The sequence below is a fragment of the Yarrowia lipolytica genome, chromosome 1B, assembly GCF_001761485.1.
Source record: "Yarrowia lipolytica chromosome 1B, complete sequence".
Taxonomy (NCBI): Eukaryota; Fungi; Ascomycota; class Dipodascomycetes; order Dipodascales; genus Yarrowia; species Yarrowia lipolytica.
Window position 1 is genome coordinate 1512658 of NC_090771.1, and position 16961 is coordinate 1529618.

General features: G+C 49.6%; 5 protein-coding genes across 5 annotated transcripts; 3 read left to right on the forward strand and 2 right to left on the reverse strand.

Annotated features, from left to right (window-relative positions):
- Nucleotides 1-38: 38 nt before the first annotated feature.
- On the reverse strand, nucleotides 39-2459 carry YALI1_B15151g (uncharacterized protein; the record flags this gene model as incomplete). Its single annotated transcript, XM_500759.4, has 1 exon — nucleotides 39-2459. One exon carries the CDS (start codon nucleotides 2457-2459, stop codon nucleotides 39-41), a length of 2421 nt encoding a protein of 806 aa, XP_500759.2.
- Nucleotides 2460-4718: 2259 nt separating this feature from the next.
- On the reverse strand, nucleotides 4719-5369 carry YALI1_B15180g (uncharacterized protein; the record flags this gene model as incomplete). Its single annotated transcript, XM_500760.3, has 1 exon — nucleotides 4719-5369. One exon carries the CDS (start codon nucleotides 5367-5369, stop codon nucleotides 4719-4721), a length of 651 nt encoding a protein of 216 aa, XP_500760.3.
- Nucleotides 5370-6594: 1225 nt separating this feature from the next.
- YALI1_B15192g (uncharacterized protein) lies at nucleotides 6595-10845 on the forward strand (the record flags this gene model as incomplete). The annotated part of the gene is made up of 1 exon (XM_500761.3): nucleotides 6595-10845. The coding sequence occupies one exon, from the start codon at nucleotides 6595-6597 to the stop codon at nucleotides 10843-10845; it is 4251 nt and encodes a 1416-aa protein (XP_500761.3).
- Nucleotides 10846-11110: 265 nt separating this feature from the next.
- Nucleotides 11111-12616, forward strand: YALI1_B15237g (uncharacterized protein; the record flags this gene model as incomplete). The annotated part of the gene is made up of 1 exon (XM_500762.3): nucleotides 11111-12616. The coding sequence occupies one exon, from the start codon at nucleotides 11111-11113 to the stop codon at nucleotides 12614-12616; it is 1506 nt and encodes a 501-aa protein (XP_500762.3).
- Nucleotides 12617-14906: 2290 nt separating this feature from the next.
- On the forward strand, nucleotides 14907-16682 carry YALI1_B15275g (uncharacterized protein; the record flags this gene model as incomplete). Its single annotated transcript, XM_500763.3, has 1 exon — nucleotides 14907-16682. The coding sequence occupies one exon, from the start codon at nucleotides 14907-14909 to the stop codon at nucleotides 16680-16682; it is 1776 nt and encodes a 591-aa protein (XP_500763.3).
- Nucleotides 16683-16961: the final 279 nt, after the last annotated feature.

The following is a 16961-nucleotide window of genomic DNA, read 5'->3' on the forward strand; positions in this document are numbered from 1 at the left end:
ACAATAAATATTAGCTAACCGATAGATACCACATCTACTTACATAACCACACAACAAGGCTCAGCCAGATTGGAATAGAAAGTATCAAGAAATCCTCCAAACTCGGGCTGGTGGTCTAGTACAGTGATTTCAATCTTCTGACGGCCTGCTTGGTTGTGGCTCCAAAACAGCTGGTTTCGTGCAGTCTTCCACGATCCAGTTGAAACTGTCACCGACAAAAAGTTGGTGGGGAAGACAAACTGAGGAATGGCAATGATGGTCTCCTGGTTAGAACCAGCAGCCTCAATCTCCAAAATGTAGTGTCTTTTGATGAGCTCATAGCTCGTAGCTGCGAGAGTACCGCCAATAGCAATCGGATACGGACGGGCAAAGGCCTCGACCGCACGGACTCCCTTCTGGCTTACAGGGGGCAGCTCATCCTCCTCGTGAGGGTCCTTTCCTCGATTGAAGAAGTGAAGAGGGTTATGAGGATGGGGCAGATGAAGACGGTTGTGGCCATCCACATTGGCATGGGCAGTCGTGTCCGTGCCCTCCGCTTCATCTGGTTTGGGCGTGGGAGTTTGTTGAGAAGGAGAAGAATCGGTTTCCGACTTGTCGCCGACGAAATCACACAGACTAGGAGCAGGGGACACAAATGGAGTGCAGTCCTGGTGGTCATGCTGGGGTTGCTGCAGAATCGACAATCGGTCCTTGTTGGGGTTGTCGTCGCTCAGAGGACTCCTACTCCAGAAAGCGAAGTCCTCTCCGTTCCACTCATCGCCCCATTTGTGGTTGTTATGCACTGTGTAACACCACATGGTCACGTTGATGTCGGCCTGGTCAACGGCATTCATGTTGGCGTCTAGTGCCTTGAGCTGGGACGAGTAGTCGCCATTGGAGTATGCGGACTTGTCATCCATGTCGAAGGGCATACCAGTCTCGGTCATTACCATGGGAATGGGACCCATATTGTCCAGACCCTCCTTCTTCATCTCCTGGAGCTGTTGAGCGAGACACTTGCGCACAGCAGAAGGTCCAATCTTGAGAGCAAATGCAGGGTGCGAATATCGTCCTCGCAGAATACCCAAAACGTCGACATTCCACGTACACCATCGCTTCAACATCAGAGTGAGACCGTCGTAGAAATGAGGCGCGTAAAGGACCCGTCGATCCATGCAGGTCTTATCATCCTTGATGAGAGGAGGAATTCGCATGACGGGGGGCTGACACAGCAAAAACACCTTATCACACACCTCTCTTCGCATCGTCTGAAAGTATAGAGCCCAGTGGTCCTTGAAGTACAGATTGACGAATCCATCTTCTCCGTCGTTCTTTGTGCCCTTGACGTTAACTACGTCTCCATGTGTGTTGACGGTAAAGTAGTCTGGCCGCAGCAGTTTCTTCTCTGCCGGGTCCCAGACTCCATGCTGTGCCCAAACACACTCTCCAAGCACCCACCCGGGATCTCGCTTCCAGCCGTACCGGGTGTCGTCGTAGTCGTCGAGCTTGGGGTCGATCCATGCTCGAACTCCTTCGGGGTCCAGAACTCGAGTTCCCTTCTTTTTGGGACCAAAGTTGGAGAACTCAAACTCGTCCACCTCAACTTGCATGCCCATTCCGAGTTGGAAACTCTGGAAAGGTGTAGGATGAGGACCCAGCTTCAGAGGCTGCTCGTCAGGCAGAATAGCCAGGTTAGGATGGCCAATCAAACCGACAGACGGCTCGTTCAGAGACTCCAGACCAATAATGCAAGTGTTCCACAGCTCGGGGGCACGTGCCTTGACACGTTTGTAGAAGAAAACCATGGCATTGATGAAGTGGTTGGTCAGGAAGTCCTGAATGTTGATGCCATTGATGATGCACTTTGGGGCGTAGTCCCGACCGCCGTAGAAGAGTGTAAACATGACAAAACATGCCAGTCGGGTATAGTTTGTGGCCCAGATCATTTTCGGGAACTCTGAGGGTTTTGGCTCCCATGTGTTGTGGACCAAAGCGGCCCAAGTCTTGCTCATTGTACGGGGATTAAGACCAGCGGCATACAGCGTCCACATGGGGGCACCACTACCTCCGGTGTGTCTTGACCACACATCTTGGTGAGGGTCCATAATGACGTAGAAGCCGTATGAGTCACATAGACGCAAGACCTCGATGGTGAAGTCGACGAAGTCCTCGTCGTACTTGCCCGGGCCCTCGTGTTCGATAGCCTCCCAAGTGTAGATATATCTGATGGTGTTGAAGCCCCACGACTTGATACGCTGGAGGTGTTCGTGTGCGTCCTTGAGATGGAACGGTCGCCCGATGAAGCGGGCATTGTCTCCGTCCCAGAAATCTTCGGACGACTTCTGATGGGTGGGAAGATAAGGATCTGAGGGCATTTTTGCGTCCGATGCCATGTTAATGCCTCGCAGGTTGATTTGACGGTGGCGTTCATCCCGCAGGATACCCTCCGAGTCGATGACCAGTTGTTTAGCACGAGTCATAATGTGTCTGATGAAGAAGAGATTATAGGGTCTTGCCAATATGCTGGGCGTTCGTAATATGGTTGTGAGAAGAGGTGAGTCAGAGAGGGCGAGATTTGGTTCAGTTCAGCAAGTTTGGGTCTCCTCCGTCGTCGCGTATGATATGTCGTGTGAGTGCTCTTTGTATGTAACGGGAGATGAGGCTGATGTAGGTTGAAGGCAGACGGGAAGAGTGTGCTTTCAGTACTCAAAGCGGTTCAGAGCAGTCAGGTGCTTGTGACTTTGTCAGGAATGCTGTAGTTTTTGTACCGCTACTCAGTTAGCAGGGCTTGTGGGCGTGTGGAGGAAGATGGGCCGTGTAGGAAAGAAGGCAGATGGCATGAACCATGTAGGGCTGAAGATAGTTCAAGAGCCGCTGCAGGGTAAAGTGAGAGCAAGTGAGGAGTATAGGCAGACCTGTGGGGTGTTTGGTAGCAAGCGAAGGCTGAAATGTAGTTTTGGAGGGTCTCGAAAACCCGGTCTAGTCAGCCGCAGGCACTGCTACATCACCTGTTATCTCCTATGCTAGTAATTATATGCCACCACAACGACCTCCGCTAAAGTTTTGCTAGCCCGAACCTAAGTAATAATATTGCAAAGAGCGGTTGCACGAGAAACGAAAAAGATCGACACGAGTAAAATAAGCAACTCATTGAGAGACAGGACAGACAAGGAGGCAACCACAGCAAGACTACTTATATGCACGCTACCTGAGTTTCCGGATGTTATTTAACCCCAACATGCGTCTCACCCCCTCCCTCAAACTCCGACTTATTGGTCGCTTCCGTCCCACTTGTATCAGCAGAGAAACACCCCACACAAGTCTGTTTGAATTATCTTGCGTTGCTCTGCGCCAACTTTATCTGCGGGGCTGGAGAATCGGTTGATGAATGATTCGGCATGTTAGGGATGGGATATCGTATACTGTGGTTTTTCCGCGGGTGCTACTAACAGTGACGTTACGTATACCATATGCTTGAGTGGGCTCTCATGACCCTGGACCGCGCCTAGTATTTCTTTACGATCACCTAAAAATGACCTGATCTCAACTATGAGTGATATCTGCACGAACAACGTGACTATTGCACCAAACTCACTCTTTCAAGAATTGGTGGGTGTAAGGCTATTTGTTGAAAGTACGATCCACAAATGACTCGCTTGTTGACGAAAAAGAAATGCCCGTATTACGGAAAAAGAAATACATGCAGAGACAACAACTACGACCCCGCTTCTAGAATGAAAATACCATGCGAGGCTCGCCATGCAGCACCACACCTGACCTTCCAAACCCCGCAAGGCAGAAGATTTACGACCCGAAATAGACAACTGACAGATATTACCCAGCCGTATCTACGATGCTGTACAAGTTCTTCTTCTGTGATATACCGGAACAATTCGACTTAGTTGAACTCCGCCAAGAAATTGACAAAATCGTAAAAGTCGGTTAGAAGATGATCCGTATCGGCTCTCGGCTTGTTTGGAACACGAAACGGCAACTTGAACTTGAAATGTCACTTCAAGAGATTCAGAAAAAGACACAAACAGTTGAATTACACATATTGGCTGTTACCGAGCCATATCTGAATGTTACAGGCTGAAATAACCCGTTTTCAAGACTCCAGACCGTTATCTAAAACCGTTCTTCTTTTTAACCTAGGTATTGTAAGTCTGAAATAAGGTTGAGTGTAGATCGGAGTTTTGGAAAATTCCAAGGTTGTGATAACTTGATCAGAACAAAATTTTAATGCGATTAAAAAGAATATCCAGGATATGTAAGACCTTTGTGGATACTATGAAGCTTTAAATCTCAACGTCCGACTCACATTGCCCTGATAAAGACATTATCTCATTACCAAGTAAAAACCCTAAACTTGTTGAGGACATGATGCAGGAGCCGCATGCACCATTAAAATTACGAGCAAAAAGCATGTATACGAGATGTGTAGAGCTCAAACTGATGACTAATGGATCATACAGGAGCGCGGTGTGATGAACGTAGTAATCAAGGTCAGATCGACCACAGATACATGGGGTCCTTAGTGGTGAAGGTTTGTGATGATTATAGATGCTTACATAACCTCTGAGTAAGAAGCACGGAGGTCGGATGTCGTTCATCATTGGTACTCGTACCCAGACTCGTACGGTAGGCTGTTAAATATTGTAAAAAATCAGATCAGGGAATAAATAAATTAATAGCTATGGAGAAAGGGAGACTGCTTCTACAGTATGCTTGCAATCTGGCTAAACTAGAATGCCGTGGTACTCGGCTCTGGGGTACTTTTCGGCCAACTGAGGCCACTGCACGAGGAAACGGTCGCAGAACGGCAGCAGGATGAGCCCACTGAGGCTGAGACGATTCACTCTAGCAAGAGACTCGACGTAGATGATTCGTGTATCAATGAGAGCCATGAATCTCAGCAGAAAGGCTGCGTAGCACAGCATGACACAGGTGGCAGGGCCGTTACACACAATGACGTGAGGCTTGTGTTTGTGCACGAGTTTAACAGCCACAGCGAACGATACGGCAGACGTGATCACACTGGACGGATAGGATTGACCCACTTTTCTCGCTCGAGGAATGTTTTCGAGAACCATTGTCTTGATGTCTGTTTTGGTGGTGCTCTCCAGCACCTTGACTTTCTCAAGTGAATCCACGTCTCCCGAGGACGACACGTAGACTCGCTTTGCGTAGCTTTGGAGCTTGAGGGTCTTGAGCATCCGCAACATCTCACCAGTATGGCCCCCTGATCCCATCATGACCATGAGTTTTGGATTTGAGTGTTTCGGTCTGTATAGGAATCCGAATCGGTTCGATGCTGGCAACACAAACAGAAGCCGTAACAGTAGTAGTACCAATATGGCCGAGGCGGCTATGAGTATCGTGGTGACCATGCTGAGGGTTCTTGTGTTTATTTGTGTTGGAGAGAAACGGGTCTGTTGTGTGTCGAGAGATCGATAGTGGCCGTATGTGCTTAGTGACCGTGCTTGTATTATTGAACAAGTAGCGTCACTCAATGGATGTTGTGTTCTTGGTATCCGTCGTGGGTGTCGTGTGAGAACTGTCGCGATTTAACGCCAGTTGGCAGAACAACACTGCATACCAGCACGACCGTTTCGAAACCTTGTTGAAGTAAAGAACTTGCATACTTGGGGATTAATTAAGCGAGAGGGGTTACGTACTGCCGTTGGGAGTGGGTCAGAGATTGTTGGTGGTGAAACTGTAGGGAGTGGGGTGAGTGTACATCCGTTACAGTACTCTTAGACATGCTGTAACAACGAACTCAAGAAACAGAGGGGAATGCAGAGAGGGGTTGTTGAGTAAAACCCCTCAATAACGGAGAGTGCACATCGATTGAGACATGACGTGTATGATAGATGCATCTTCAATGAAATATCTCGTAATTCGTACCGTATGTACAAGTGCTGTACTCGTACCTCTGATGGTCTCCCACCGAAGGCATATCTCAAGAAAAAAGGCTCACACCATTCTCTACAGGGGGACAAGCAGGGGCTCTAAGTACAAGTACAGAAGTACAGTACAATACATACTGTAGCTGTGAATTGGGGTCCTTGACTGACAAGATGGTAGGTCCCAGAATTGGTATATTCTACTGGTGCAATACGAGTAGTACGAGTACAGTAACACATAATTGAAGAAGCGTAGCATCAATTTTATATGTAATAATTACTGGAGTGCCAGCCACGTGTTCCTTGCACATTAGACAGTTCCAATTTTGTTCGCTGGCAGATGCACAGTGTCGATATAATAGTGTATTAGGTCAATGGAGTCCACCAAACTTCTAGAGTAACATGTCTTCACAATTTGACACGAGAACACTATCACCAGATAAACAAGTACGATCCCAATACTCTAGATGTGCCACTAGTGCGGCTTCAAAGTGGCTTAATAATACTACAGTACTGCCCTACACTGTACGATATACCACTCTGGCCAAAAACCTGCCCTCCAATGTTTTCTTCACACCCCCCATATCTACAGTAAACTTCACCTAAACGAAACTCAATTAGTTGATGCCCAACTCCCACAACAGCCCAGACGCGTCCCAGTATACTTCATAAACACTTCATTAACACACGAGATATTCGACCAGCAACCATGGCGGAGGTAACCGTGAAAGACCCGGCTTACGGAGGCCAAGAACTGACCATTTCAAGCCTGCTGTTTTCGCCCTACTCCTTTTTCGTCACCATAGACGTGCCCAAACGCAAGGCCGTCATGGCTCTGATTAGCAAAGGAGGGGGAACAATCGTTTCCAGACCGTCAAACACCACGCCAATCGACTACTGGCTCGTTCCCGATTACTTCGAAGGAAACACACGTCTTGGAGCCAAGCGCGTCTCCATTGTCTTGGACAGTGCAAGACAGGGACAGTTTCCCCCATTACGCGACTCTGGAGGCGAAGATTACTACTCGCCGTTCGCCAAGACCAAGAAAGCGCGAACCGAGTATACCGACGGAGAAGTGCGGTTCCTTACAGCTTATATCGACATGCACGTTGGAAAGCCACCTCTGGGTAAGTCAGATCTCAGATATCTGTTCGAACTTATGAACCACAAACATACCGAAGAGAGTATCAGATCGAAACTCAAACAGCTGGAAAAGTTCCCAGTGAATCTGGAACGGACGAAGCCGGTGAGCTACCAGGCTCCTGTTGTTGAGAACGACCTCGTCGCGAAGAAGACAACTGAAACACCTATTCCAGGTACTCGCTTTCCTGATGTTCTTCTAAATTCGATCCCTGCAGCCAAGAGAACCTCAGCGGACACGGTGCTGGCGACTCCAGTTCCGGTTAAACCGCTTGCTATGTCTACGCAATTACCCGATACAACTATGGAAGTGCCAGATACACCAATACCTTCTAAAAATACGCATGGTAAGACGAAACAGGGAAACACCCAGGTGCCTGGTACACCTGAGACGAAGAAAGGGACGTTTATTTCACCCCAAAAGTTATCGCCGAAGTCGGCTCAATCGTCTCAGTCATCTAATCAAGTTCCTGACACGCCTGCCAAGTCAGAGCAGCCCGCTCCTGCAACAGAAGCGGCTCAGAACGCTACTACCGTCGGTTTACACAAAAATCCTGCAATCACAGAGGTCCCAGCTACTCCTGCTGGTCCAGATATACAGGTCGAGGACTCTACTACGGCTACCCAGTCTTCAAAGCGCAGCAAGAGCCCGTCCAAAAGCCCTTCCAGGGCGTCCGAGTCGCCGTCAGCTTCCAGCAAGCAGCTAACACTTCCTTTCCAGAGCATTTCTGGGCCAATCTCTTCCACAGCCAGTTCATCTGACTCTGAACCGCTGGTCATGAGATTCTCACCGAAAAAGAACCGGAAGAAGACCAAAGAACCACTCTACGCACAGGCTCAGTCTGTGGACAACTCTTCTACTCCCTCTTCCACTCGCTTCACATCGTCTCAGATGGTGCCTGACTCCCAACAGTCAATGTCAAGCACTCCCCTCAAGTTTGACACTACAGCAAGAGACTCCAGTGGGATCACCGAAAGCCAGATTTACTCTGCTGCGTTGACTGTTCCCCCTGGATCTTCTGAGTTGACCGTGGATGAAAGTAGCGGCAGTTTGGAACACATAGCAACAGTTCGACTGTCATCAGTGTCACGGGAGTCCAAGTGGTCACGTGACTCATCCATGTCTGTGGATTCCAACGGCTTGGATATTTATTCACAAGGCTCGCAAGTCAGCCAGGCAGGACGACGGACACGTGCTTCTCGATCTCTAGCCGCGAGTGATCTTCCTCCTCCTGCTGTTCAGACTGGAAGCTGTGTGCTTTTCCCGCGCAAATTTATCACCAAGTACTCTCATCATCCCATTCGTGGTGTGTTCTACGGCATTGAGAAAGTGAGTAGCCAACAGACTGACACTTCTCAGGGGGCGACACGGCAAATTGAAATGACTCAGGTGGAGGCACGGCAGATGGTGAGAGTGGAGGATGAAGGGGTTGTTGCTAAGGCGATTTCTTCGCAATCGTCTTCTTCTTTTGCCGAGGACAGTCATCTCTTCGTGCAAGAAGATAGCGATGGGGCTGAGAAGGAGGAGAAGGAAAAGGAGAAGGAGGGTGACAGTGATGAGGAAGAAGGGGAGGCGAATGAGATGGAGGAAGGCGATGGACAGAAGGGTGATGATGAGGAGGAGGAAGAAATCGTGCAGGTTCTCGATACTCAAGAGAACCATATTCTCAGAGACGCCCAGCTTACTGCTGACAGCTACGACGACGTTTCATCGGTGCCTGACAGTCAGGCGAGTGTGATTAAACGGCCCAGTGCTTTCAGAGAGTCCCCGGTTCCCGCCAAGCGGCGTTATCTGGACTCTTCGTTAGATTTGGATGTTTCGGTGCCTTCTCTCCCTTCGATAAATAACATCAGGGCTCGATTGAAGGAATTATCGGACAGAGTTTCCAGTGAGGGTCATAGAGAGGACGTTATTGGCTCCCAGGCTGAAAAGCGGGTTTCCTGGTCTTCTCTGGGTAGACAGGTTGCTGTTTTGGAGCTCGACAGTGACGGTGACGTTGTGGAGGAGAGTTTCATTGAGGGGCAGGTGGAAGGGATAAAAGAGGTGGAGGAGGTGGAGGCTGAGGAGGTGGAGGACGAATCTCCGAAGGATGACGATGTGGATGAGGCAGCTGCGGAAGAACATGTTGACATGCCCAAAGAGCATGCCAGTATTATTTATGAGGATGCCCAACGTCGACCATCCAGTTCTCAGCTGGATGAATCTTTAGGCTTGGTGTCACAGAGGGACGTGGTGGTTGTTGAAGAGCTGGAGGTGGAGGCGGAAGAGGAACAGGAGATCGCGTCAGATGGGTCCAAAAAAGAGTCCGAGGACCCCATGCAGCCCGCAGAGCTGCCCCGGTCAGATTCCGCTCCCCAAATCTCTGAGATTCATTTCGACGCTGTCGACAGATTCCAGTCTTTGCTGCCCAACGACGTGATCGATGAGCTCTTGGAGAGTTACGAGCCGGAAGAAGAGTATCCCTCGGAGAAGTTCCAGGTTCTCGCTGTTCCCATTCGAAAAGACCTTACGAGTGTTGATCTGGACCCTTCGTTCTCTGTTCTTGACTTCCCCTTCGAGGAAATCTCATTCGATGATATCAGAGATGACCTGGACTATGGAGAAGAAGAGGGCCTGTCTCAAAAAGAGCCTATGATCGATAGTTCTGGTATCCGCCCTGCTGTGGAATGCGTGGGTCTGTTTCTGCAGAGTGGTGTTGAAGAATATCTGTGTTCAATTCAAGGCCACAATCCTAGTGTTTCTGCTGTCTTTGTCATTGCTCTTTGCATGAGTCGTCAAGTCACGGAACACACCACTTTGGAGGAGGTTGAGAAAATGGACTTTCGGTTCCCTCGTCATGTCAAGTTCTTTTCTCCAAAGGACGATCAAGTGATTGCTAACTACACTTCAAAGGGACCTTCCGACGAGGGTAAGTTTTCCACGCTAAAAAGGCGACATTTCATCGATGACATTCTTAGACGAAGCGAATACTTGAAGGCAGTATCACTTGCTTTGGAAACAGAGGAGACTGGTGCCGAGGGCGAGAATGAAGGTGAGGTCCTCGCTGGTAGCTCTGCTGATCGTTCTGACCGCATTCCCCAAGATGTTAAGATGGAGCTATTCGATGTATTTGAAGTGCCTCGCGACTACAATCCACCCGCCCATCGTTCACCTGAACCAAGCAGCCAGGCATACAAGATTGACAGCAGTACTACAGAGCCTTCTCTGGAAGAACGAAGATTAGCCATGGAGGAGAAGATTCGACAGCTGCGTGCGAAGAAGAAGGCCAAGAAGGCTCGACGGGAGAAGCGCGAGTCCCTGCGTTTTGAGAAGGAGTCACCTGAAGTCAAGGAGGATGGGCAGCCCAAGAAGAAACGTCGAAGAAAGGACGACAAGGAGGATAAGGAGGACGACAAGGAGAAGAAGAAGCGTCGAAAGTCCAAGAAGTCTGAGAAGGCTGTGGCTACGGTCGAATCCGAGGTGGTGGGTTTGGTGGCCGAGTCTCCTGATCTCGTTGAGAAGGGGTTTTCTCAACCACTAGTCACGGAGACACCGAAACGTAAATCTGGGCGGCCCAAGGACGAATCTGTACCCTCACAGCGGGCTCTTGAGCGCCACACGAAACCCAGGACTCGAGCGACGACAGACACCGAAACAGTAATCCCTGAAACGCCCCAAACTGCGCCTACCCCTAAGAGACGAGGCCGACCATCTCATCCAGCTGCCGGACGGGCCATTTCTCAATCTCCTGTGTCTGAAGCAACTACCCTCACCAGGAGAAGGTCAGGTCGGCCTAAGAAGACGGCTAACAAAGAAGGACACGCAGGATTGCTTCAGTGACCATATTTATTTTGTGCATTATTATAGACGTTGTAGATACTATTTTTGTAATCATAGATGTTTTATGTCAGGATCTGTAGTGTGTCTGCTTCTCATAAAGGTTACACCGGATTACGTAACCACTCGTAATTGTACGTACTGTATGTTACGTTGACTTACATAAACCTTCTCCCAAACTCATAATCTCTGTCGAAAATTCCAAAGTGCATGATAACGCAGAAAAATCATCCCCACACAACACAAGAAGTGCAGGACGACAATTGCCATGAATTCCGAATCGCAGGCCTCCGAGCCGGTCGAAACGGCCTCGTCAGCCGACAAGCCCACGGATGTGCCCACTCCAATGCCTGCTGCTGTCCCTACCACTACCGATGGGTCAGCTTCAGAAGCCACCACCGAAACCCAGCCCGCGACATCAGAAGCTGCAGCAGCGACCACAAGCACCACAGAAACACCAGCGCCAGCACCAGTAACAACTGAGACTGGGGAGGTACCAGCTGCCCAGTCTGAAACCACATCTACAGCCGCCTCTGCTGCCCCTGCTGTCGCGGATAAGGACACGCCGTCTACAGAACAGAAGAACTCATCGCCCGCTCGCATGTCTTTGTCTTTTATCCAGGGTGACGAGCCCAAAAAACCCGAAGCTAACGACCCAGCGCCATCGGAGGATGCCACGCCAGCCACCAGCGTCCCCGAAGCTCCTACTGTGGCGCCCAATGCCGCCGCCAATGCTGCTGCTGCCAGTGCGGAGACTACTCTTGCATCAGCTGAACCAGTGACTTCAGAACCCACCGTGTCTGCGCAGGAGTCTACCGCCGCTGCTGTCTCACCTAGCGTCACTGCTCCTGTTGACAACGCTGATGCTGCTACTGTCGCCGCCGACGACGCTGACGCTCCTGGTATCAACCCCAAGGAGCCCAAATCACTACAGAAACATGCTCACCCCACCCCCACCCCACCCTCACAAACACACCACCACCATCACCACCATCACAGATCGTTCAGAAACCTGAAATCGAAACAAGATGTCAACAACAAGGACGTGTACTCTTTTGTTAAGGCCACCCCATTCCCCAAAACCGATCTGGGAGTGCTCGAGTACACCACTAATCTGGACACGTGCCTTCAGGGAGTTCTTCTTCCTAACCTGCAGCTCCACGTCGACTGTACTATTCAAGTATTGATCCCGCGAAAACATCTGCGAAAGGAATCAAACATACTCGTGCAGAGAAGAGAAATCTGGGGAACAGACATCTACACAGATGACTCGGATATTGTGTCTGTTTTGTATCACACGGGTGTCCTCCCAACCAGGGCCCAGGTAGACGCATTCTACAGCACTCTACGTGCCCAGGAAGAAGGTGATGCTGACGACACCACAGACGGACATCTTGAGGATGAGCATCCCGTGACTGTTGGACCCAACTCGCATCTCGTGACATCAACTTCTGACAACGAGCAGATTTATGGAGACTGTCTCGTTACGCTCAGAGCTCTTCCCAAGCTGACAGAGTACACTGGCTGCTACAGAAACGGAATCAACTCCCGGTCTTGGAAGCATCATGATGGAGGCTCCTACGCCATTCAAAAGGTTGAATTCCTGAAACATGACCAGGCTGAATACGTGCTAAGACGTAACAAGCGATCAAGACTCAACACCTGGTCCGATCAGCAAAAGTGGGCTGAGTGGAGTTCTCACAAGGAGGTTGTGTTGGACTTTAAGGACGACCAAAAGGGCAAGAAGGCTACTGTTGAGAGTCTGATGTCGTAGTTATCCAGAGATCGTTGCTAACACAAGGGCACTACGAGCCCCATGATCTAGCTAGCTATGGACTCATCACTTGGACAATCACTGCATCATGTCATCGGTCGTGTCTACGTCCGCTATAACCGCTCTATGGGAGCTCAAAGGGTTTCTCATCCGCAATGCGTACTGTTTACGAGGAATCGGTACTCGGTGCTTGTTACATGTGTGGTGCGATCAATGGAGGCGTGGCGCGTGGAACATTTTAACAGGCTTCGAAGACGTGTTCCAATCTTGTTTCCTCTCCGCTTGTATTTTATATCACTATAGATCAATGAAATGTATATTAACCATGGTTGTCTGCGTCGTACTGGTGGAGGTAGGGAGGTCCGAGATCATGGTACCATCATCCAGCTGGTAATTTCAGCTGTCATCCAGGGGCTTGGATGCGTTGGAATATCGTCTGTATTATTTGCACATTTTTTTTTTTCACGAATTCTAAAAGACTGTAAATTTTCGTTTTTTCCCGTTTGTTTGCTTGTCGGGAATACATCCATTTTCGGTGCCACCGCGGGCCTAGAGGTACTGTATAATACACAACTTCAAACGAGGGTACTACAAGTACTTCGTTGTAGTATTTTCGTCGGTTTGTCATGATCTATTTTGTTCTTCCAGGAATGTCTCTTACCATACACTCCTTCTGTTGGTATATCGTCATGTTACACACGGGATTTCTACAAAGATTAAGCGCAATTATCGCAAAAGCCGACCGATCGACACCAGACGCCAGCGCTTTGAAGGCCGAATGCAGCAGAAATGATGGACTCGGCTACAATGTAGTGACCCGGCTGACCTCGTTAGTTTGTCATCATTAGTTAGTGTGTTTGTTAGTCAGACTTATTGTGATTTAGTCATTATTTAGATTGGCATATCTGGCTTAGACTGGCAACGCTGTGCAATATTTTGCTTTGGGCTGTAATGCCCACAAGACCTACCAGACGCAAACCAGCAGTCAGACAATGCACGTATCGCTCAACGATGCACGATCATCTGTGAAACATGTTGGAAAGTGTTTGCAACAAGGAGTACAGAGAGCAGGTGATATTCACCAATGAACGTATGGTACGAGTACTTGTACGTACGGTTAATATTAGTAGCTACCGGACACAAGCAGCAATCCTGACCTTCAGACTCTCGGTGTATGTGCGGTGTTGGGACCTACAAGTAGGGATATAGTGTGTGTATAAAAATAGCTCACAGTAATAGGGGTGGTCTTGTGTTCTATGAAACTGGGCTAACTCTGGAAGATCAGACTTGAGTACAGTATTGAAATTGTGGCCAAAAGAAGACCTTCTGTTGAGTTTTGTCAGCACCTTCGTATTTTCTTTTGGCCATTATTTCCATTGGTCTCTGGCTACAGACGTGTGGGGAAACAGACATCATCCCAATTTAGAAATGCTAAACAGCCGACCTACAAGTGTACGATGCGCGGCTTGTATACATTTCAGGCGCAAGTATAGAGCTGATATGGTAATGTAATTGTAGGGGCTAGGGCCGCCGACCATCAATTGTTGCATACAAGGCAGATGTGTTTCGTACAGCTACCTGTACTTTTTCCTCATCGGTGAGCACACCTCACATCCCCCAGATCAGGTGTCTCTTTCTTTGTTGTCTCACAGTGTTGACAAGATGCTACAAGTACAACCATCTTATCGCGTTGTTAAATGTCGTGGTTCCTTTTTTACGCTCACTGTAAGTTCTCTTTTCAAAGCCTGCAGGGGACCTATAACAGAGTAACGTGAGTGTGCTGCTTGTATAAGAACAAACCAGCTTTCCCCACAACCAGAGTAGTAGTGACGTGGCGTCAGGAGGACAAGCGCTGGTCCCAATCCGCGGAGAGACCATGCTACCCCTCTATAGATCAGCTCGCAAGCTTCTTTTCTATCGTTTCTCTGACATCGTTTCTTTTTTCCCCTTTTACTTGCCCTGCCTTTTTCGCCTTTTCCTTTTCGCCGGTGCATTTTTACCTTCGAAATAAGATTTCACTCTTAACCTTGTTGTGTTCCCTCACCACTTCACTTCCATTTCAACTGCGTTTTGCACCATCAACTTCATCAACAAACAGCTTCTTCTACAGCCTGAGTGACGTCTGCTCTGGTTGTGTAGCTACACGACTGCTTGATTAAACACATTTGCCCACGACGTACACCTCTCCCTGGCCCACACGACGATAAAGCAACGTCCGACCGGTTACACCACAATTTCGCTACACACCCACCCGATTCACATCAGATAAACCCAGCTCTCCAGCCCGAAAATGGCCTCATTTCTGGGACCCTACTACTACTCGGATCCTCGCAACCAGGGCCCACCAGGATTCTCCTCAAGGGGAGCATATGCCCGAAATTATATGGCCATGACGGGACACCGACCCGGCCAGTCCATGCCCAGATTCACTCCTTACACCTCATCTGACGAGTCTGACGATGGCCACGTTGTCGTACGTAAGAAAACAAAGCCGCGACGAAAGACACAAACACCGACTCCGCAAGCAACAACAGTGGCGCCCATGGATCTGGATAAAGAAGTGGTATTAACTGCCGAGCCCGTGGTGTCTCCTAGCGACTCTTCGACCAACAAAGTACCGACAAAGGGCCGGCTTAAGCGATATTTTTCCCGTCAGTTTTCCGAGCTCAAGAAGGAGTTCAACGGTCCCCTGACAGCTTCCGTGTCGTCCACCACGCTCGACAACGTGGACGAACTGCGAACGGTACAGTCGTCGACCATCGCCTCCGTGAACCCACCGACGCAACCCTCCGGGTGTCAGCCTCACCAACTGCCACCACCTACGTCCATGAGGCACTCAAAGTCTGTGGGAGATTTGCATCTGCACCTGCCGCCGCTGGCCACAAAAGAAGAGCAAGGTTCTGCAGCTCCTCTTGCATATGAAAACCAAAGCGGGCGAACCTTGTTGCCTACTTCTGTGGACCCAAGCAAAAAACCCAAGCAAAAGGCAACCCAGGCATCGTCCCCCGACGCACACCGCCCCATGATTCAGATGGGCGACAAGGGTCCTTCGGCCGCGCGCGACATGGCTTCGCTCGGCTTTTCCGCCCACTCGTCGCCCTCCAAGACGCCCGCTAAAAAGTTGTCTTCGTCGACCCCGACATCTGCCGCTCCCTCCTCTCTCAACCAGACTAACAAAAGTCCCAAGTCTACCATGCAAAGACTGGAGGAAAAATTTGCGTCGTGGTTCTCCAGCAAAAAATCGACCAAAGCAGGTTCAGCGCGAAAGGGAGCCGGTGTGGACAAGAAGAAAATCATCCCCACGAAGTCGTCGTCGTCGTCCGTGTCCTCCACCCTGTTACTGGACTCGTCGTCGTCCAACGAAAACCCCAAGAAGCCCAAGAAGAAACGCGTGGACTTTGTGCTTGTCCACAAACAAGTGGAGTCACTGTTCCACGACAAGAAGCCTGCTCCTCTGAAATCCGGGTCGTGGTCTTTTGCTCGTCTGCGTGAGAACATGAGCACGTCGGAAATCACCCCCGCACCGGACTCGGGCGCAGACCGGTCTTTGAGCGCGGCTCTCAGCGGAATTACGGGCCCCGGAACCGGTGGCGCTGGTCCTACTGGAACAGTAGGAGCTCCCCAACTCCCTCCCCTCTCTCTCGGCACCTCCCCCTCTATCAACACTAATAACTCGACTAACAACATCAACACTTTGCATAAGGCCACGACCTCCATCACGTCGGATCCGGCCACTCTGTTCCCCGAGTCAGACATGACCTCGGAGGACGAAGAAGCCCACTGGAACGAGGGATACCGACTGTGGAAGGAACGACGGGCTGCCTGGCTTACACCCCATCCTGAGACTCTTCAGGAACAGAAGGAAAAGGAGGAGGGTGGCAACAACGCCGAAGCTGAAAGCAGCGATACTGTCCGATTCGAGGATATCCCTGAAGAGGGCTACCCCATGGTTTACGAACGACTGGTTGACAAGACCAAGACTCTCAAAAAGCCGCTTAATCTTGCATTTGTGCTCAAGGTAATGAAGGCCGGATGGGTGGCCACTGGCCAGTGGCCCAATAGCTAGTTGGATTTGCATGGTCATTTGCATAGGAGTCCTGGTATTGAACTGCATACATACATTTTATATAATTTAATAATTTATTTGACGAGCGATGAGCAGAGTAACATGGAGGTTTGCATACTTCAACGCTTTCCTGTGTCTTTGAAGGTACGGCTGAATCACGCGGCTTGGATGGTGTAAAAAGCAAGTCCAAGTCTCGAACCGCCAATATTAGCCAAGTACAGAAGAATCATGGTCCGTCTGAAAGGTGATTAGACTTGGTGCTTGTACGGAACTACTTTT